General features: G+C 33.8%; 2 protein-coding genes across 2 annotated transcripts; one reads left to right on the plus strand and one right to left on the minus strand.

Moving 5' to 3' along the window:
- The first annotated feature begins 11,268 nt into the window (after nt 1-11,268).
- Nucleotides 11,269-13,303, plus strand: LOC139897071 (uncharacterized). Its single transcript, XM_071879716.1, has 4 exons — nt 11,269-11,607; nt 12,051-12,190; nt 12,273-12,458; nt 12,639-13,303. The coding sequence occupies exons 1-4, from the start codon at nt 11,484-11,486 to the stop codon at nt 13,014-13,016; spliced, it is 828 nt and encodes a 275-aa protein (XP_071735817.1). The 5' UTR covers nt 11,269-11,483; the 3' UTR covers nt 13,017-13,303.
- A 1,534-nt stretch (nt 13,304-14,837) lies between these two features.
- Nucleotides 14,838-17,123, minus strand: LOC139897073 (uncharacterized). The gene is made up of 3 exons (XM_071879717.1): nt 16,630-17,123; nt 15,403-15,771; nt 14,838-15,301 (listed from the first exon to the last, which is right to left on the minus strand). The coding sequence occupies exons 1-3, from the start codon at nt 17,120-17,122 to the stop codon at nt 14,880-14,882; spliced, it is 1,284 nt and encodes a 427-aa protein (XP_071735818.1). The 5' UTR covers nt 17,123; the 3' UTR covers nt 14,838-14,879.
- Nucleotides 17,124-23,700: the final 6,577 nt, after the last annotated feature.

Raw genomic sequence — 23,700 nt, forward strand, 5'->3', positions numbered from 1 at the left:
AACTCAAAGCTAAAACTCATTAGTTATTTGAAAGCTCAAAAGTGCTTGAAGAAAGGGTTCTATGCTATCTTAGCACATGTTAATAAAGTCGAAACAAAGGAAAAAGTGAAGAGCATCAATGACGTGCCTGTGGCAAGAGATTTTCCTGAAGTCTTTCCGGAAAAGTTGCCGGGATTACCTCCATTTAGATCTGTAGAATTTCAAATAGATTTAGTACCAGGAGCTGCACCAGTGGCTCGTGCTCCATATAGACTTGCACCGTCCGAGTTAAAAGAACTTCAGAGTCAGTTAAAAGAATTACTGGATCATGGATTCATACGACCAAGTACTTCACCGTGGGGAGCTCCGATTCTATTTGTTAAAAAGAAAGATGGATCTTTTAGGATGTGTATAGATTATCGTGAATTAAATAAGTTAACTATCAAGAATCGGTATCCACTACCGAGAATTGACGACTTATTTGATCAACTCCAAGGATCATGTGTGTACTCAAAAATTGACTTAAGGTCGGGCTATCATCAATTACTTGTCAAAGAAGAGGACATTCCGAAAACTGCTTTTCGGACACGTTATGGTCATTACGAATTTTTGGTCATGCCGTTTGGGTTGACAAATGCGCCAGCTGTATTCATGGACCTCATGAATCGAGTTTGTAGTCCATATTTAGATAAGTTTGTTATCGTTTTCATTGATGATATTCTTATCTATTCCAAGAGTGAGCAAGAGCATGAGCAGCATTTAAGGTTGATATTAGAGTTGTTGAGAAAAGAACAGCTATATGCTAAATTTTCTAAATGTGCTTTCTGGTTGAAAGAAGTGCAATTTCTTGGCCACGTTGTTATTAGCAAAGGAATTCAGGTTGATCCAGCAAAAATTGAAGCCATTGAAAAATGGGAGACTCCTAAGACACCAACGCAGATACGCCAATTTTTGGGTTTAGCCGGTTATTATAGAAGGTTTATTCAAGATTTTTCCCGAATAGCTAAGCCGTTGACAGCGTTAACGCAAAAAGAGAAGAAATATGAATGGACTTCTGAGCAGGAGAGTGCATTTCATTTACTAAAGAAGAAGTTAACTACGGCGCCTATTTTATCGTTACCAGAAGGGAACGATGATTTTGAAATATATTGTGACGCTTCGCGACAAGGTTTTGGTTGCGTTCTTATGCAACGAAAGAAAGTTATTGCATACGCATCCCGACAATTGAAGATTCACGAGCGGAATTATACGACGCATGATCTAGAACTGGGAGCAGTCGTGTTTGCATTGAAGATATGGAGACACTACTTGTATGGGGTTAAATGCACTGTGTTTACTGATCATAAAAGCCTTCAACATATTTTTGATCAGAAACAGCTGAACATGAGACAACGTAGGTGGGTCGAGTTAATAAACGACTATGATTGTGAAATTCGTTATCATCCCGGGAAGGCGAACGTGGTGGCCGATGCTTTAAGCAGAAAGGAACGAGAACCAATTCGAGTACGAGCGATGAACATAAAAATTCGTATGAATCTCAACTCACAAATCAAAGAAGTTCAACGAGAAGCACTTACTAAAGAAAATATAGGAAATGAAATAATGAAGAAGTATGAGAAGCAACTCGTTATGCGGGAAGATGGAATTCGATATTTTGCAAATCGTATTTGGGTACCGAAGTTGGGTGGATTAAGGAAGTTGATATTAAATGAGGCACATAAGACAAGATACTCGATACATCCTGGAGTTGGAAAGATGTACCAAGATCTTAAGACACATTATTGGTGGCCTAATTTAAAGACAGACGTTGCAACATATGTTGGGGAATGTTTAACTTGTTCCAAAGTCAAAGCTGAACACCAGAAGCCGTCAGGGTTACTTCAACAACCAGAAATCCCAGAATGGAAATGGGATGGTATTACCATGGATTTCATCACGAAGTTACCAAAGACTGCCTGGGGATACGACACCATTTGGGTGATTGTTGATCGTCTCACCAAGTCTGCACACTTCTTGCCTATAAAGGAAACGGATAGAATGGAGAAACTATTACGATTGTATATAAAGGAAGTTGTTTCAAGGCATGGAATACCTATTTCCATTATATCCGATCGTGATAGTAGATTTACATCAAAGTTCTGGCAATCACTACAGGAGGCCCTAGGAACTCGTTTGGATATGAGTACCGCGTATCATCCGCAAACCGACGGGCAGAGTGAAAGAACGATTCAGACTCTTGAAGACATGCTCAGGGCATGTGTGATCGATTTTGGAAACGGATGGGATAAATATCTACCATTAGCAGAATTCTCGTATAATAATAGTTATCATGCGAGCATTAAAGCTGCGCCATTCGAAGCATTGTACGGAAGGAAGTGTAGATCTCCTATTTGTTGGAATGAAGTAGGAGATCGACAATTAACTGGTCCCGAGATCATACACGAAACGACTGAGAAGATAGTACAAATCAAGGAGAGATTGAAAACAGCCCGTAGTCGCCAAAAGAGCTACGCCGATGTTCGAAGGAAACCATTAGAGTTTCAGATCGGTGACATGGTTATGTTAAAGGTGTCACCTTGGAAAGGTGTAATACGTTTTGGAAAAAGGGGTAAACTAAACCCAAGGTATGTAGGCCCGTTCAAGATCATCGAACGCATTGGACCGGTAGCTTATCGACTCGAGTTACCGCAACAACTCGCCGGAGTACATAATACCTTTCACGTATCAAACCTTAAGAAGTGTCTTGCAAAGGAAGACCTCACCATTCCTCTTGAAGAAATCCATGTCGACGAGAAACTACAATTCATCGAAGAACCAATCGAAATCATGGATCGTGAAGTTAAACGGCTCAAGCAGAGCAACATACCGATCGTTAAGGTTCGTTGGAATGCTCGAAGGGGTCCCGAGTTTACTTGGGAACGAGAGGATCAAATGAAACAAAAGTATCCACACTTGTTTCCCGATGACGCAAAATAGGTACAATTTTAAAATTTCGGGACGAAATTTATTTAACGGGTAGGTACTGTAATGACCCGCACTTTTTCGATCATTCTATACTTGTAAGATTAATATTTACATAAATTAAACCTTACCAACATGATAAGCAATCCAAATTGTTGAGATTTATGTTTTTGAAAAGAGTTTTACACAACGTTTGACCGTCTAGTTTGACCGATGATATCACGAACTATATAACATATGATAATTATACGTTTGTGTATATATATGTATATATACATATTTAACATGATCTAAGAATGTTTTAATATCTCATTTTGTATTAATAACAATAAGTTATATGTATATTTTGAAACTACTAACTTAAGTTTTCAAAACGATAACCATACGCAACGTTATTTGACTTAAATACTTATGACCTATAATGTTTATACATATATCGTATAAGTAATGAATTTAATCACTTTTAAGAACTTAAATACATAAAACTATATAAGTGTATTCACAAAAGATAGCTATATTTGAATCCTCATTCCATTTTTCACAAAATTTCTATACGTATATCTAGAGTATATGTACTCGTATCATACGCAGCTTCTAGATGTATTTACTATTGGTATATACCAATAAAAATCTGCTCCTTAGCAGCCTTAAATGATTAAGAAACATGTGGAACCAACCATTTGTCAAGTAGCATGAATTATTTAGCAAGAAAACAAAGTTAGGTATCTTTTTTTTCCTTTATAACCTAAAAACGTTTTTATGCATGCACACCATTTCTTCACCCCATTTTCTCATACTTACACTTCCATTTCTCTCTCAAAATACTCTTAACTTCATACTTGATCATCTCCAAGCATTTTCTCCATCATTTAGCTTCAAAAACAACACTTAAATCTCATAAGAAAACCTTACAAAAACACTTCAAGAAATCCTTCCAAGAACACAAACTTACTTCCAATCTTTCATCCAATTCCATCACCCTTTTGGTTCTAGGTTCTTACTCCTCTTTTACAGAAACCTTGTCCAAGGAACTTGAGGTAGTATCTATGTTCATAACCTTATTCGATTCATATATATATAGCTATCATATTTTGTGGTATACAATTTTAACAACAAGAACATAGTTTGAATGTTTTCAAACTTGTTTGCAAACTAAATAGATCCTTCTAACTTAACTTTTAAAATACTTCAAGACCTGTAATATAACTTAAATATATGCTAATTTAACAAGGTATAACTTGGTTTTTCAAAGAACACCTTAAAAACTGTTTTTACGACGTCAGAGTGTAACCGGGGGCTGTTTTGGGTTGGATAATTAAAAACCATCTTAAACTTTGAATTGAAGGTTTATGTTCTGGAAAAATGATTTTTACTATGAATATGGTAACACATAAAAACTTCATGATTTAATTCAAAGTATAAGTATTTTTAGAAAAATAATCATTTAAGGTTGCCTACATAAAGGAAAAGGTTTAACTTCATAAGTTTCACTAAAGTTTCACCTATGCCGTGTGATTTTGAATACAAACTAAGATATTTACAGTTCATAGTCTTAAAGAGGAACTCGATCCAAGGAGATGGCAAGTTGAATCAACGAAAACGGAGTTGTAACGAAGAAACTATGACCGAAACAAAATTGGCTATCCAAGACTAGTTTAACTTCGGGATTAATTGGAGAAAATTAAAATAAATCACATCTTTTTAAGATAACATGATATTTTATATATATGTACTCATAATTCAATTTTATATGGTTCAGGATCACCCGTAAACAACACGAGAAGATTAATCATAAGATCCCATGTTTGTACGCAACACGTCATTTGACAACACCGGTACTTTATGTACGCAACACGTCATTTGACAACACCGGTACCGTGGGTCAAGATTAATCTCGACCAATACATATACGTTGGGGGTTTTATTTATTTCGTTGGGGGTTTATTAAACATCTAAATATGAACCATTAAAATTGAATTACTAACAACGAACTGCTAACTACGGACTAAGGAATTATAAAAAGTATTAAAAGTATAACAAGAATGTATATGTGACGTTGTTTAAAAAGAAAAGGTATTGATATATTATATATGGATAGGTTCGTGATATCAACCGGGAGACCAAGTCAAAATATATATATCTTCAAGACGAAAGTGAGTATATAGTCCCACTTTTAAACTTTAAATATTTCGGGATGAGAATACATGTATTTTATGTTTTACGTTATGGACACAAGTAACTGAAAAATATATTCTACGTTGAGTTGTACCACTGGCATACTTCCCTGTAGCTTGGTAACTAATATTTACAGCGGTATTGTAAACGCGAATCCTGTTGATAGATCTATCGGGCTTGACAACCCCAACCGGACTGGACGACCAGTATTCAACGGTTTCACAGTACTTCGTTTCGTGACTACACTTGGTACAGTGTAGTAAGATTTCATATTAAAGGGAATATGCGACGTGATTAATTGTTAAGTATGGTTACCAAGTGCTCAACCACTTAGAATATTTTTATTAAACTGTTTATATACGAAATCTTGTGGTCTATATATATATTGCTGCCGGCACTAAACCTATATCTCACCAACTTTATGTTGACGTTTTAAACATGTTTATTCTCAGGTGATAATTAGAAGTTTCCGCTGCATTATGTTGAATTTGAGCAGGATCTTGCGTACGCATATTTGTGTCAAAAATAAGACTGCATATCCAAGAACTTGTGTTGTAAAATATGCTAGAAATCGTGTTGTTATCATCATTTGTAAAGTTTGTAAGTCGAAGATTATCGCTAAACGATAATCATCTTTATTTCGTCCAAAGCTTGTATCAAAAATAAGAATCATGGTTTGTAATGTATAATATATGCAGTTTTTCTTTTAAAAATGTCGCATATAGAGGTCAATACCTCGCAATGAAATCATACGTTATCTAACACGTTCTTACGGTTAAGGACGGGTTATGACAGATGATCACCTTACAAGATTGGAAGTGAGCTAGCAAACTTGAAAGTATTCTTGATTTTATGTAACTAGAACTTGTAGAATTTATGAAGAACACTTAGAACTTGAAGATAGAACTTGAGGGAGATCAATTAGATGAAGAAAATTGAAGAATGAAAGTGTTTGTAGGTGTTTTTGGTCGTTGGTGTATGGATTAGATATAAAGGATATGTAATTTTGTTTTCATGTAAATAAGTCATGAATGATTACTCATATTTTTGTAATTTTATGAGATATTTCATGCTAGTTGCCAAATGATGGTTCCCACATGTGTTAGGTGACTCAAATGGGCTGCTAAGAGCTGATCATTGGAGTGTATATACCAATAGTACATACATCTAAAAGCTGTGTATTGTACGAGTACGAATACGGGTGCATACGAGTAGAATTGTTGATGAAACTGAACGAGGATGTAATTGTAAGCATTTTTGTTAAGTAGAAGTATTTTGATAAGTGTATTGAAGTCTTTCAAAAGTGTATAAATACATATTAAAACACTACATGTATATACATTTTAACTGAGTCGTTAAGTCATCGTTAGTCGTTACATGTAAGTGTTGTTTTGAAACCTTTAGGTTAACGATCTTGTTAAATGTTGTTAACCCAATGTTTATAATATCAAATGAGATTTTAAATTATTATATTATCATGATATTATCATGTATGAATATCTCTTAATATGATATATATACATTAAATGTCTTTACAACGATAATCGTTACATATATGTCTCGTTTAAAAATCATTAAGTTAGTAGTCTTGTTTTTACATATGTAGTTCATTGTTAATATACTTAATGATATGTTTACTTATCATAGTATCATGTTAACTATATATATATCCATATATATGTCATCATATATTTTTTACAAGTTTTAACGTTCGTGAATCACCGGTCAACTTGGGTGGTCAATTGTCTATATGAAACATATTTCAATTAATCAAGTCTTAACAAGTTTGATTGCTTAACATGTTGGAAACATTTAATCATGTAAATATCAATCTCAATTAATATATATAAACATGGAAAAGTTCGGGTCACTACATAGTATTCTTAATAATACTAACCATGATATGGAATAAGGGTAGAGAGAAATTTTCCTTGACTCGCCTTAAATTCTTTATGTCATAATGTCGGAATGTTCATATGAGTCACCGTAATATAATCCCTGAAATTATATTACCCTAATTCATATGTGCATTCGACACTAATTCATATAGTCAAGGTGGCGCGTCAATTAAATCAAGTAACGTGAGATTAAGATTGAATAAGAATTAGATATGATAGACGAGTTCGAGTATAATACACAAGTAGTCAAGTAATTCCTACTTCAAGTCTATATGCCGGTTGTAGTCTAGACTCACCAATGTACCCTATGACTCGGGGTCGACACCAATGAACTCTAAATCCCTACAACCAATGCTTTGATACCATCTGTTGCGACCCGACCAAATCATGTTTGACGGCGCCGTCTACGTAGGTCCCATTACATGGTCATAAGTCTTTAAGACAAAGTTTGACCGAAAATATGTCGCATTCATTTCATAAGTGTGGATGTTTCAAAGTTTACAAAAGTAGTTTCCATAACTAGTACATAACGATGTTTAAAGTACAAATGAAACACGTGCGACACAGTTTAAAGTAGTCAAAAGACGCTCCACATATGCAAGTATACTCGACATCAAATCAAGTATCAAAAAGAACGAGCGGAAGCATGTATCGCCTAATGTTCAAGGACCTGAGAAAAACATAGAAATCTGTCAACGAAAACGTTGGTGAAATCATAGGTTTAAGTAAGTCAGTGAGTAAAAGTAAGTCAAACCACAAGATTTGCATCATTGATAAATAGTAATACATTCTAAAAGTTAATATTCACGAGCACCCAATTATCAAAGCTTAACGTTTCCTTCCTTAGTACCCCATCACAATAGTGTTAGAACATACACCGTTTCCCGAAAATATATTTCATCCGAATAACGATAGCGAACCGTCTGAATGAGGGTTTGTCAAACCCATATGGCCATATAACATAAGTTCTTGCTTACACCGTCAAGTGTAACTAATGATAATCGAATTGAGGATTTTCGTTCTAAACTCGTATGTAGAATGTTTGTTTTCATGTACTTGTGTTCACTTAGTTAAAAGAAGCGTTTATGTTTTCTCATCCCAAAAGTAAGTTCAAAAGAGTAAAAAGTGGGACTATGATCTCACCTTGAGTGCAAGAGCAAATAAGTACTTCGACTAGTAACGTGTGCAAAGAACAATGCTAGTCTTGACATAAACAAATAGGTCGTATCAATAATGGTAAACACAGATTAGGTCAAAGATGTCCAATTAGTCCTATGGCTCAATACGACTCGATTATGTAGCATGTGAATCAAATTGTCAAGTTTCATGCAAGATACAAGTATAGGATCATGTTAGAAAGATTGCATAATCATTTGGTTAAGTTTGACAAAAAGTCAAACTTTGGACGGTCAAAGTCAACGAAAAGTCAACGCATTCGGGTCGGGTCCCGAACTATTTTTCTGTGCTAATTATTCATATATAAGTATGTTAGAACAAGTCTCATGTGAATCGGAGGTCCATAGCGTGCCAAACATTTTCCGTATAACTGACAAGTAGGTCAGAAGCTGGACAAGGCTTAGGTCGCGCCGCGACCAAGGATTGCCGCGCCGCGGCATTGGTCGTGTGCTGGTACCTGGTCAGTCTCAATTGTTCAAGTCCCAAATCAAAACTCTTTCAAGCATATTTTACAAACCGCTAACACTTGGAACTCGCACCTTATATCGTTAGAAAGCTAATTTGACAAGGAACCCAACTAAACACATTTCACCAACCGAAAACATTATTTGCAATAATTGACTTTTCAAATCAAATGATCAATCAATGCACACATTTAATGCTTCAAATTTTACAAGTGCACATTTATGATTCGGGCATTTAATGCATACATAAAACACGCCGTTTTGTAGATAATCAAGCATACAATACAACTAACTACTTACTAACAATAATTCATGGCTTTCAATGCATTAAATGTTCACATTCAATTCTATTAAACCCTAACCAACAACATCAAAATCACTAATCATGTTTATGAAGTTTTCTAAAACAACCTACACATCAAATTGAAGCTAGTGATACTAGGAACACATTTAATACATGCATTTATAACATTTAACAACATTTAAGCAACCAAATCATCAATCAAACACACCAAACTTTCAAGTTCATGCTAGTTATCAAAAATAACAAGATCGAACATATAAATCATATATTCATGTTAGACTTGAGCCATAGACACTAATTAACAACTTTATAAGTTAAAAAACATCAAGAACACAAAATCTAGTGATTTTAGAAAGTTACCCAAATGAGATGTAATCGGTATGAAATCGAAGAGGAAGTTGCAAGGAGTTCAAATATGTAATTTGTTTTGATTGAAGCTTTCTTGAACGAATTTAGATGATGATTCCTTTGTTTGAAAAATTGAAAGAAAAATGGAAAGTATGAAGAGAAAAGGAAAAATGAAAATGAAAAAGATGAATGGATGGGAGTGGTTTGACCACTTTGACCTAGTCAAAAGTTTGGTCACATGGCAAGATTGGTCCCTCAAGTTTTAATCGGGTGCGTGAATTACCTAAACGAGATAATTTAAAACGCGTATTAACGGGAGGTGTTATAAACATATAACGGACTTAAATAATTAAACGGAAAAGTAAACGGAAAAAGACGGGATGTTACATAAATCTCCATGCTTGGCAAAGCTCCATGCTTGGAGTTTTGCATGCTAAATCTCTGCAAGATAATGTATGTACTTTGATTCAAACCAATAAGCCAATTAGATCTATTGTATAGATCCTCATTCCAATAATATAAGTAGCTTCATCAAGATCCTTTATGGAAATACAATCTCCAAGCCAAGACTTGACGTCTTGCAAGTTGGAATGTTATTTCTAGTAAGTAATATGTCATCAATTTATAAGATCAAGAAGACTACTCTGCTCCCACTAGCTCTAATGTAAACTAAGGGCTTTTCTTGGTTTTGAAAAAAATTAAACACTTTGATTTTCTCATTAAACTTAAGATTCTAGCTCCTGGATGTTTGCTTTTATCCATAAATGGATTTTAGAAGCTTGCATACTTTATTAGGACAAACCCTTTAACTAAGGTCACTTACTATCATTCAATTCTTTCATTATCATTTTCCCTGCCACATCAGCACAAACCCTTTAACATTCTTTTCACATTCCTTTCACTAAATACTCACTATCATACACTCCATTCTAAACTTTAACCAATTTAAAATTATTATTTAAATACAATAAATAAATACAAATAACATTTTATTATATAAAATAAAAACATTACATTATTAAAAATTAAAAACATTACATAATTAAAAAATAAAAGACAATACATAAATAAAAAAAACACAATAAATAACGCTAATTGTTTCGAACAATATAATCATTCGGGAGTGTCCAAATGCGTTCGATCAAATTGTTGCGAAGGACATGATGCGCTCTTTTATCTCGCATCTCTCGATCCACCCGATCTCTTTGTAACCGGCCTCTTCCAATAATTGTACGAGAATTTCGAGCCTCATCTTCTTCGTCCATTGCATCAAGCGAATCGAGTAAGTTAAGCGTTTTATAACCTTCTTGAATTAAATCTTCATCGGAATCGGACTCTGCGCTATCACTATCCGTCTCGGTTTCGCTCTCAGAAAGTAATAACAGAGTATTGTTTTTAACTCAAGATTTGGTAGTAGTATTCAACCCCACCCCCTTTTTGATTTGAATAGAAAGCCATTATATTCCGTAGCAATTTGAGTTCAATGAAATGAGTTTGACTTTAATTGGTTGACCATGAACAAAAGGTTGAGAAATTAAAACAAAAATATATACCTGAGAGTTCATGCAAGATTAAATTGAATGGTAGAATTAAAATGTAAAATTATACAGTAATAGAATCGCTAATTTATTGTGAAGAATTGCAAGTTTCTTGTGGAGGAAAAAAAAAAAAATTGGGTGAGAACAGTGAGAGACAAACATTGATATGAGAAGAGAGAGACTAAAGGATGTACAGGAAAGTAATGTCAAATTCAAAGAGTCAAATAATCAAAGAAGATAAATAGTAGTATAATTAATTCTAAAGGGTATTTTGGGTAGTTATTTGAAAAAGTGGTGAATTTATAAAAAAAGTTGACTGGAAATATCAATTCCCACTCACTCCACCATCGCGAGTGGCCTGAAATTTGCACCTCTTCCCCTCGTATTTTGCGAAAATATCAAACACACCCTTTTATAGTTCTCAGAGTTTTCTCCTAGTTCTTCAGTACCACTCTGAACCCCTAAAGACCTCACCGAACGCTTATCACCTAATTCATCCCTCAAATTCTCTGCACAACAGTTTCGATTCCATTATTGCCACCTGCAATTCCATATATCTTTGCTGATTTACTTCAATTAACGACGGGTAACTGAAAGCATTACTTCTAGGTTAAATTTCTGTTCAAAATCCTTAATAATAATGACCGAACAGCAATCGACCACGTCCGTCAAATTTTCCGGTGATCAACCGCCGCAGTCCGCCACTAATGTAACCCAGCCCATACCTCCGCTTGCCACACAAGCAAATCCACATATTGCTCCTGGTATGTACATGATTCCTTGTTCTGAACTTTTATTATAGTTGCAATTGTAAAGATTAGAACATAGGTGAATTCATGATTGATTACATATTGTAGCTTCTTTTTATTGTAAGGTTTTTTTTTTTTTTTTTTTTTTTTTTTTTTTTTTTTATGTTTCTAATATGTGCAAGTATGCACACCAAGTGTTTGTTGAAATGCCAAAGGATGAAACGAGAATGTAACTGTTGGTTGAAACTTGAAATGATTAATTAAGATGATTTCCAGCAGAATTTAAGAACAGTATGCATTATTTTTCTCTCCTTGTTTTCAAGTACTAGTATTTAGGTCGACTCTTAACTCTTAGATGGTCAATTAGGCTGTATAAAGTATAAGTCGAAAGTATGGTTTCGATCTAGGCAAGCTAATTAAGTGAGATTATGTAGTTAAAATTTGTTATGTGCTGTCAGAAAAAAATGCTAGAGTTGATGCTGTTTGGCAGCAGATGAATAAAGGGATTTCAACCCAGCAGCTAAATTCTATCTTAAAGAAGTCTACTACAAATACAAAGGGAGCTTCATCTAAACCTTCTTCAAAACCTTCATCATCTGTGAGTCTCTGTTTTCTTTCCTTTTTTTATAATGAGTAATTTTAGATAGACGTATTCATACGTTTGAATTCATTTTCATTAGAGTTGGATGACAGTTCTTGGACTTGGTCAAAAGAAGACTTCACCTATCCAACCAGTACCAGCTTTAAAACCAGATGATAGACAAGGCAGTATGGGTGCAGAGGCATTAAAGGTTGCAGCGGCCGCCCTTTCTGCCGTCAAAGATGCCGCCAATGCGGCGGCTGTTGCAGGAAGAGGAAAAGTTGAGGTAAATTCATTGTTGGTTCAGTTAAAAAGTATGAACTTCATGACTATAATGTAAAATATACTAAAATTAACCATCTTTCAACTTAAATACCATTTCTTACTAAAGCATGCAACATCTTGCATTAGTTAATATGTATTATATATAATTTAATAATAATATTTTTGAGGGTTGATTTTGCAGGTGAGAGAAGTGAGAGATTTTGCAGGGGAATCCATTGAAGTAAAGAAGCTAGTTGATGCCAATACAAAAGAAACATCAGAGAAAGAAAAAGGTGCAGGAGGGAGTGGTGCACCGTCAGCAGTTGATGCGATTCTTGAGCAAATTAGGAAGAAACCGAAACTAAGTGTTCTTGATAAGACGAAAAAGGACTGGGGAGAGTTTAAGGAAGATAACCGTTTGGATGAAGAGCTTGAAAATTACAAGAAGAGTGGAAATCAGTATTTAGATAAAGTCTCGTTTTTGCAGCGTGCAGATTATCGTGAATATGAGAGGGAGAGGGATGCACGTTTGGCTGTGCAGGCTAGAAGAAAGCCTGATAATATGCAAGAAGATGACTGAATAATCCTCAGGTATCAGTCAAGTCATTCAATGTTTTGAACTAAAAAATGTTTTATTGAATCATTTGTTGTTTATGGAGAGATTATAACTGATCAAGTATTTTTATGCAATTATCTAATTGAATCTGTTCTCATGCGGGTATTTGGGATTGCATGTTGAATGTGGTTATCTTATTATTGTGTTGTCAAGTCCCAAATATTAAGCTTTTAGCATTTGTGTATAATGTAACGTTTGATAATCAGTTTAGGAGTAACTGCAAGAAACCTGTTTCTATCTATCAGATAATATTATACCTACTATTATAAATCCTTATATACACAGGATTTGCATAATACTGTAATTGATTTTAGCAATATCCAACCGTTACAACACATCCGGACACTGTCTCTGGCAGCTAGTTCTATATCTTCATCTCCGTCTTCACCTGCAACCCTGTTTCGATGGCCGTCTCTTTTTCTTTTTGCTATGAACATGTCTTCTTCTCGCATCAGTTAAGTGTAAAGGGTTGCCATTCTTGTAAACGGTTCCATGACTTGTCATACTTTCCGCTCGCAGGTAACCATAAGACCATTGGTGTTTTCAAACATTGTTTATTGATAACTGAAAATTTGTGAACATAATTAGCCATGGTCATGGGAAGAAAATCACGACCAGCCTTCTAGAAACCATCATTAGTTCACCGGTTCTGATGTGGTTCATTCTAATTCCGGTGGCCTTCACTAGTGTCTGCAGCTTATTTCCAACCGTTCTTCTTTACACAAATCTGTTTTTTTAAAAGAATTTTCAGAAGCTTGGAGATGTATTTGGAGTGCATAATCAGTGTAGGCGTGTAGCGAAATACAAAAGCATCAGGCGTGAGAGGGATGACAAAAAGACTCGTACATGACGGGTAAACCCGAAATCCAACACTTTTGGGCCAGGTTTAGGGCCGGGTATTCGGGATAAAAAAAATTGCGGGTTTGAGTCTGGGGACGGGTTTGGATACAAACTCATACACCCGACCTGTATACCGAGCAGTGGAGATTTCAATAATTTAAAAATTAATATTAATAATAATATAAGCTACAATGTGGTATTTGTAGTATTGTTAAGTAGTTATATATAGTTTAAATTTATTACTCATTCTAATAGCATTGTTGAAACAAAAATTGAAATAGGTGAATGATGAATGAGAATGACTAGTAACAGAGATATTTGATACCCACAGGAATACCCGTTAACATGAGAGTAAGTAAATGAGGATCATGTTTACCCGTGGGGAAAACCGATAACGTAACAATTAGTAAGTAAATAGATACCCGCCGGGTATGGGTCGGGTTTGATACATGGTTTCTTATTCGGGTCCAAAATGGTCGCTGCACCATGTCCCGGCCTGTTACAGGGTCAAGCAATGGAATGCCATTATACAAATTAGTGTACACCCAACAAATAAGACCTAGAAGGTGGATCGAATTGTGATAGACATGGTAGAGGTGGTCAAGGAAGGTACCTAGCCGGTGCCACCACTCTTACGCTCCAGCTGAGCGTAAGATGGGTTCAAGAGAGTTGGTAGCTTCTTGTCTACTGAATCGACCTATGGACTGAGAAAAGGATAGGCTGATTAAATAAGGGCATCAATATATTCATTGAATGGCATGTTTGATTTTGAGTGGTGAGATCTATTAGGGTTGGGATCTAAGGAAATAAGAGTATAGTGAGTGCAATATTGTTTTATTTATTTTTTATGCCATGTTTTGCAGGTGGATATTGTTATAGGACTGCACATATCACTGTGCAGTAAATTTATTTTATTAATTTAATTTCTTACAAAGTAGGCTCATTTGGAATCTTACAAATGCAACAATAAGATTAAAATTACAAAATCTACTTAACAAGACCCAAACTAATAATCCCCCATGAAGTATTAGGCCAAGACCTCTGTTTAGCCTTGCTTAACAGGGTCCTGCACCAAGAAACCCACCCTTCCCATGAGATCCTTTTGTCCCATGGACACCCCCATTCCAATAAAAGACTCAAACCCTTTTCAGCCTCTCTTTCACCTTCTTCAAACCTTCCTCTGCTAACATAAAACTGGCTCAATAACACATGTGGTTCACCCACAAATGGGTTCTTCTCAATACATTTCATTAACACCTCTTCACCCTCTTCCTTCTTTGACCCTGATGCATTAACTGCCTCCCAGTACAAGTCTCTTGACACTATTAACTCACTCGGTTCAAGAATCTTTGTGCATTTGTCGAAAACAGGCGGAATCACTAGCTCGATATGTTCATCTCTGTCCTCACCTGCATTCAGTAACCGATCCAAAATAAAGTTAAAAGTTAGTAACTTTATACTACTATTTTCTACAAAAATAATACGAGTAACTAAAAAAAATAGTTGCAACCTGCAAGCCCATTTTCATGGTGGCCTCTTTTACGTTCCTCCATGTAAATCTCTTCTTCTCGAATTATCAGAGTGTAGATTGCGGCCATTTTCGATATCAGATTCAAATAACATCCTGGTTTTCCATTTCCAGGCCATAACGTGTCGAAATTAGTGTTTCCAGTGAACTCGAGACGACCATCAGTGTTGTCATACAAGGCGTCTTGATAACCATAAAACTGGTCACCAAAATCTGCTATGGTCATTAGAAGGAAAACCGCAAGCACCCTTCTAGGAAGAACCACCAGTTCTCCCGTTCGGATGTGTTTTACTTTGATTCCAGATGCTGGAACAATTTCCTGCAACTTCTTCCTCCAGTTTTCTTCTTTTACTATAAGAAACATACAAATTGTACTTGTTTAATTTCACTTCGATCCTACTTATAATCCTGTTAATATAAGGGTAGCAAGAGAAATGGTCAAAAATTGTTACGAGATAACTAGGTTAAGCCAGTATATCTATGGAATATATGATCATATATTTGTAAACATAAGTGAGCGGGTAAACGGAAATGGTCAGGCTACTTTCATGTGTGGAACTACATAGGGCAGGAAGTGGTGCCCGCCCCGAGTGGATTTGAAACTTACATTGTTAAAATTTTGAATTTTTTGATTTTGTCCCCGGTGAATTTGCAATTTTCGGGCTTAAAGTTTGATTTTGCCCCCAAAAGCTCTCATATTTTATTCAAAAGTCTCTAGATTTTGCCCCCAACTCAAAAGCCTATGACCTACAAGGTTGTATTTTCATGGAAGAATGAAAGAAAAAATTTTACATTGAATGTGAACGCTTTTAAAAAAGTTTCTCCCTCGGTGAAAAAAATTTCTGATTCCGCCACTGGCTACTTTGATCCTACTTATAATCCTATTGATATAAGAGCGGCGTGAAAAATGGGCAATAATTGTTACAAGATAACCTGGTTAAGCCGCTTACACTTTAGTACATCTATGGAATATATGATCATGTTTTTACAAACACAAATGGGTAAACGACTAAACGCAAATGTTTGGGCCACCCGAAAAGTGAAGTATTGTCTAAGCAGTTATCCCTTACTGTTTATGGCCCTTTTCTTGGTCATCGCAAAATATGCATATTAAGCGAGGTTTGAACTTGAGACTTACGTGAGGAGAACCACTATATATATGTGTAAAAATTAATATGTCCATGAATGTGGTAAATTTAATTAAATTACCAGAATTCTCTTTGATGCAATGTAAAGATTTTTCGGAAGCTAGGAGGTGTTCACGGAGCTCGGAATCCGTATAACGGAACACAAGATCATCATGAATGAGAGTGTGACGAGGTATGATGCAAAACAAATGAATCAAACACTCAGCGACCGAGCCAACATGATTACGGACAGTTTCCCTATCGGTCACCGGGTCAAAAATTGCAAGGTCATGATATGAGTTGGAATAAACTGAATGAAAAAGACCGAAAAGGCAAACGTAGTCAGGTGCTTTCCAAAGTTTTAGTATGCGGTAGACATGGTAAAGGTGGTCAAGAAAGGTTCCTAGCCGGTGCCAGCATTCGCCAGCACCGGCTGAGCGTAAGATGGTCAAAAGGTTTGGTAGGTTTGAGTCAACGGACTCGAGGTTTTCTCGAAGAAATGGTCTAGCTTGGTTAATGAGATCATTAAGATGATACTCATTGTTAACAAGGGAGTTGGGATTTGAAGTTGGCATATTTGTGTTAAGTTTTGAGAAGGGAAGATGATATGCATATGAGTAGTACATGAATGCGCATGTATATATCTACCATTGGTTCTTGTCACTTAGCTAGAAACGAAAAAAACGTGTCATGAAATGTTTTATGTTTCGACACGTATTGTCACTGTCGAATTCGATTTGTTGTTTTCTTGTTTTCTTGAGGTACCATGTATCGATCACATCATGTATATATCCAAGATATATAAGATCATATTAGTACGGAGTACTTGTTACGCAATAATGTTCATTATATAGACAATAATGAACGGCTGCTATAGCACGAGGTTGATGACATTCCTTTCAATCACTTTATGTTTTTTGGAATTTCATTATTCATAAGTTGTATTTTTTCCCCCCCTTTTTAATGTGATCAATGTAAAATTTTAACCACTTTTTCCTTTATTTTTATTATTATGACAAAAATGTAACATATATAATTCATTACTCCGTACTAATTACTCCCTATTAATCAAATTTAGTGAGCTTTTAAAATTTGATAAAACACATTATTAAGCAAAAGCCAACCATAGGCGAAAATACATAGGGGCAAGGCCAACTCCTCACACTAAAGTTGAAATTTTCAGTGTAAAGATTTTAAATATTTTAATTTTGTCCCCCAATGTATTTGAAATTTTCAGATTTATCAAAAGTATTCATGTGTTGTTCAAAACCTCCAGATTTTGATCTCAACCCAAAAGCCTATGACTCAAAAGGTTGTATTTTCATGGAAGAACAGAGAATTTTTTAGAGCGAATGTAAACGCTTTTAGACTATTTGTAGTGGTTGGGGGCGTGAGTTGCTTTTTGTACCTTTTTGATGACTAGGACGTGTGAGTTGTTTTTGTGGAGTAGTGGTGGTGTGGGTTTTGGTGTTGGTTGAGAGTGTTGTGGTGATGTGTCAAAATATAATTGGGTTAAGTATTAAAAGGAGATAAAAATATGATTTTTAAAATAAAATAAAAAACAAAAAGGGGGAAACCACCCCGTTGCTGGATTAGGCCACGCGCATACCATCTTCTTGGTCATCCAACACCACGATATTTGAAAGGGGAGGCGTTGCCCCATGCCACATAGGCGGGGACGCCGTTGCTTGGCAACCGCTACAACAAGTCTTAAGAAAATCTTCGTCCCCTCTGAAATATGACAATAACCAATCAAATCAATTTTCTAATTTCTCTCATAATTATCTTTCCTGCATTACTTTAACTATATGTAAAATTGAGTAAACATATGACATACCATTTTTCTTTGCATACTATTACCAATGCAAATTGTAGTCGTTTCGGTTGAGGTTTAATATATCCATTAAAAATGCAACAAGAAGATTAAGGATAATAGAAGATTCTGTAATTCATCAGTTGATCAGATGCATTATAAAACAATATATATATATATATATATATATATATATATATATATATATATATATATATATATATATATATATATATATATATATATATATATATATAGTGAAAGGATCCCTAGAGAACTAGAGTATGTAGAGAACCCATAGAACTCATAGATTGAACTTCAATCTATGAAAAAAAAATACAATCTGGAAAAAAAAAAACTGCAAAAAAAAAAACAGCGAATCTGCACAGAAAAAAAAGTGAATCTGCAAAAAAAAAAAAAAAAAAACTGCAAAAAAAGTCAATCTGCACGCAGATTGACTCAATCTGCACAAAAAAAAGTCAAATCTGCACAGAAAAAAGTCGATCTGCAAAAAAAAAAAACTGCAAAAAAAAAAACGCAGATTGACTCAATCTGCATAAAAAAAACTGAAAAAAGTCGATCTGTAAAAAAAAAAAAAAACTGGAAAAAATCGTCAATCTGCACGCAGATTGACTGAATCTGCAAAAAAAAAAAAAAAAAAAAATCTGAACAGAAAAAAAAAATCTGCAAAAAAAAATAAAAATTAAAAAATATGTGAATCTGCACGCAGATTTAGTTAATCTGCACGAGTTCCATGAGTTCTCTACTACTATGAGTTCTTCATGGATCCTCACCATATATATATATATATATATATATATATATATATATATATATATATATATATATATATATATATATATATCGTGAAGAAAAATCCGTGGCAATCATTTAGTTAATCCTAATTTAAGACTCAAACTAGGGTTAACAAAATCAATGTTCAAATCCACCACAAATGCCAAATCCTTCACAGCCTCTCTCATCGGCTCTTAATAGGGTTCTTCAATCGAACTCTTAATCGTCACAATTTCTTTAATCAGCTTCTATCAGATTTCTTCAATCGATTAAATAATAAGAACCATATTCGCGAATATGTAAATCAGGTACAAAAGGATTTATGTGTCCGAGCTCTATAAATTGTCACGATTTGATCCTCGATTGAACGATTTGATCCGTTAAAATTGAATATTGTATGAATAGACATACTCGATTCAAATTATTTATCTGTTATCCCTCCGTCTTCAATCAGATTCGTTCAAAAGCAGGATTAAATTTTTAATTGTCTGCAGATCCAGTAGGTAATATTCCAGTTATTACGTTTCTTCTTCTTCCTTTTAAACACTAAATCAGCGATTTCTAGGGTTTAAATAGACAAAATTTCATTCTTTATCCCTGAACTTTATATCAAATTTGACTCCTCGTCCTTTCTCTTTTTTTTGTGCATCCCTCGTCCCTAATGTATCACAATTCTACATCCCTCTAGAATTGACAGAAAGAATAAGGACGAGTAGTAAAAAAAGGACGAGAGATGTAGAATTGTGATACATTAGGGACGAGGGATGCACAAAAAAAAAAAAAAAAAGGACGAGGAGTCAAATTTGATGTAAAGTTCAGGACGATGAGTGAAATTTTGTCGTTTAAATACTCGAATCTGAACTTTGGACTTTAAATTTTCAATCTTAACATGGATTGTTTATTTATTTGTTTCAATCCTAAACGTCTTCTTCATTTGCGTAATCAATATATGCGGTAATTCACACATGAAAACCATATTATTATGTTTAGTCGTGTATTGATCATGTTCTTGACGTGTGAGTTATGCTCAATGCACACATGATGTTTGATGAAATGACTGTATAAGATTTCGAGTCGTGGGTTGTACTGATTGGGAGGTATATAGATATCGGTTAGTTTAGGGCTTGTTCTTAAAACTAATTTATCTATTACTTAGTTCATTAATTGTCTTCATCGGATTGCTATAATTTCAACGGTAGAATTACAATGTTGTGGTGTTATCATGTGCTAAAGTTTCTGGAATCGAATTAGGGATTTGGATTAACGAATTGTTATAGTAGGCGAGTCTTTATCTTGATTTTTTATAGTAGCCGAGTCTTTATTATCTTGATAAGAGTATGTTTTATGTCGAATTTGATAATCTTTTGTTATCTCATGTCGGGTTGTAGTTATAGTTTAGGGTTTATAGTTTCGGTAACTCACTATATTTTATTTCTTATTTCTCCTTTTTTGTCATGCAGGTGAAGGAAGCTAAACTCGAAAATACTGTAAGAGAACTTCGACTTTTTTTGTGTTTGTTTCTTATGTAGTATAGTTTAACTAGCGTTTTTGATATTTTGTTTTATCTATGGTGTGGTGACATAGATGGTTGTTTTTGTTTATGACTTTTGATCTTAAATATGCAGCTGGTGTCTTTCCTCTTTTCAGTTTGCCACATTCAATTTCTTCTACGTTTGCACCTCAAAGTATTTTTATTGATGTTGCTTGATTTGATCCTTATGTGTTATTGAACTTATGTACAATTATAACATAGTTTGTTTTGTTTTCCTTTTTGGTATTAATTGATGATATTGGTTATTGTTTATGGTGTGCTATTTGGTTCCATACCTCCTGTCTTAATAATACATCTGCTCCTGTCTATCTACATTGACCTAACACCTCCTTTTCTAACACATTATACAGGATGCACACAAAACGGTGAAGCATTTGTTACAATCGGTGACCCAAACTATAACCAATGGACAAGGACTATCAATATTGTCAATCTCAAGCGAGTATCACATGTATAGTGTATCTAATAGCTGCTAACAATAACAATACAACAACATAAGTGGTGTATGGGAGATGTGAGATGTAGAGAATCCTTCCCCTATCCGAGAATAAAGATAATTCATTTCTCCACCTAGAGTAAAAGCACTCTCAAAAGTAGAGAAAATCATCTCCCTTTCTATTCGATGGATAGAGAGATTGCTTCCAAAAATTAGGGAATAAACGTTTCGAACGATAATTAATAACTTTAAATGATATTAAATTTTCTGTTTATTTGATTCACAACGATACTTGTGAGACTGTCCTAATCATAACTTCAAATGATACAACATTTTACGTTTTGATTTATTTTGATTATAAGTTCCCCGTGCAACGCACGAGCTCTTAAATCTAGTATATATATATATATATATATATATATATATATATATATATATATATATATATATATATATATATATATATATATATATATAGTGAAATGACCCGTGAAACCACGGGTTTATCTAAACGAAACAATTTAATATGATATATTTTAGGTATTAAGTGAACGTAAATGTTAAAGTCATTTAGTTTAATAACCCGTGAAATCACGGATTCCGACTAAGAAAGTTGTCGTTTTTACAAACATATTGACGTACTTAAATTGATCAGAATAACTGAACTACATTTATTCTCTGACCACCATCTTTCAATTTTTATCACAATTACTATTTTTCTTGTCATAAAAGCATACACTACATCTTTTTTTGAAACGTGTATTTCGTATACATATATAACGTAATTAATCCCGTAAAGAGAACTCACATTTGAATAATAATATAATAATAATTATTATTATATTATTATGGTGTGTTTTGTAAAAAAATGTACTATTTGTTTTAAAGTTTATGCATATAGTTATGAATGTGTTTTATCATAAGGTTGTACATAATGTCTCAAATATTGTACATATGGTAATGAGATGTTTTTTCATAAAGTTGTACATTATACTTCATATATTATACAATTAACCTGTTATTTTTTTTAAATGCAATTAATTATTTTAATGACATCATCATGGGGTTTAAAATTTTCTCTTTTATTTTAGAATTTTTTTAAGCTTAAATAAGATTTATTTATGACATTATCATTTTAGAGATATGAATTAAATGTACAACACATGACCTATCAAACTTTTAATAAATATTCTCATATGAAGATTTAAAAGACAATTGTTAAACATAGCTAAAAATTAATGACTTTAATAGCACTTGCACTAAAAATACAAAATCATACTATACAATAGTAAACTTCTTTTAATATTCTTAAAACAAAATTAGTAGATTTTTTAAAGCTTATGGAGTGTAAGTCTCATTATAAAATTAAATTTTAATATTTTAAGAAAAAAATGATAGATTTAAAAACTTGTTTTTTCAATTATGGTAATAGTTATTTCCTAAATTGTTTTATTTATTTATATAAATTATTAAAATATTAATGACATCACTATGATTATTGTGAAGATGACATGTGTCAAATGATGGGTCAAAATAGAGTTAGGATGACATCATCATTTTAGTAATTTATTAGAAAGTATATATATATATATATATATATATATATATATATATATATATATATATATATATATATATGGGCATGATCAATGGGGAAGTAACCAATCGGGAAAAGTTGGGGGGAAGGAAATTTAATTTTTTTTCCCTTTTTTTGAATTTTTTTTTCAGGCATCAAGATCACACGAAAATATAAACATTTAAAAAAGACACTTCGTGATGAATGTTATTATTTAGGCGAGAAAACGATCGACAAAAATAACATTCAAGATAATATTGATCGTGAAGAATGTTAACGTTTTTTTTCTTCATGTTTTGTGAAGTAAAATTTAGCCCGATTTAGAGTTTAGGGTTTAGGGTTTGGTGTTTTGGGTTTAGTCCCTAAACCGTAAACCCTAAACTCAAAACCCTAAACCCTAAACTCTAAACCGTTCGTGTTAAAAACTATATCTAAACCCTAAACTCTAAATTTCTAAACCCTAATATCTAAACCCTAATATCTAAAACCTCAAAATACACTCGAAAAACACGATAATTGTTATATATTACTTCTTCGAGCGTTTTTTCGCCAAAATAAAAATATTTATCACAAAGTGTCTTTATTAAATGTTCATATTTTCATCCAATCTATAATGTTCGTGAACAAAGATTTTTCAAAAAACGAAGAAAAAAAAAATTGCTTCCCCCCGCTTCCCCCTTCTCCCCGATTGGTTACTTCCCCTTTGATCCTACCACTATATATATATATACTAATAAGGTTCAGGCGTGGGAAAGGGTAAGAATGTGGAGGCGATAGAATAGAATATATATATATATATATATATATATATATATATATATATATATATATATATATATATATATATATATATATATATATATATATACACATACTAATAAGGTTCAGGCATGGGAAAGGGTAAGAATGTGGAGGCGATAGAATAGAAGATTGCTTGCTTGTGCTTTCTTGAATGCTTGATTTCTTTTGTTTATCACTTGT

This window comes from Rutidosis leptorrhynchoides, chromosome 3 (genome assembly GCF_046630445.1).
Source record: "Rutidosis leptorrhynchoides isolate AG116_Rl617_1_P2 chromosome 3, CSIRO_AGI_Rlap_v1, whole genome shotgun sequence".
NCBI classification, from domain to species: domain Eukaryota; kingdom Viridiplantae; phylum Streptophyta; class Magnoliopsida; order Asterales; family Asteraceae; genus Rutidosis; species Rutidosis leptorrhynchoides.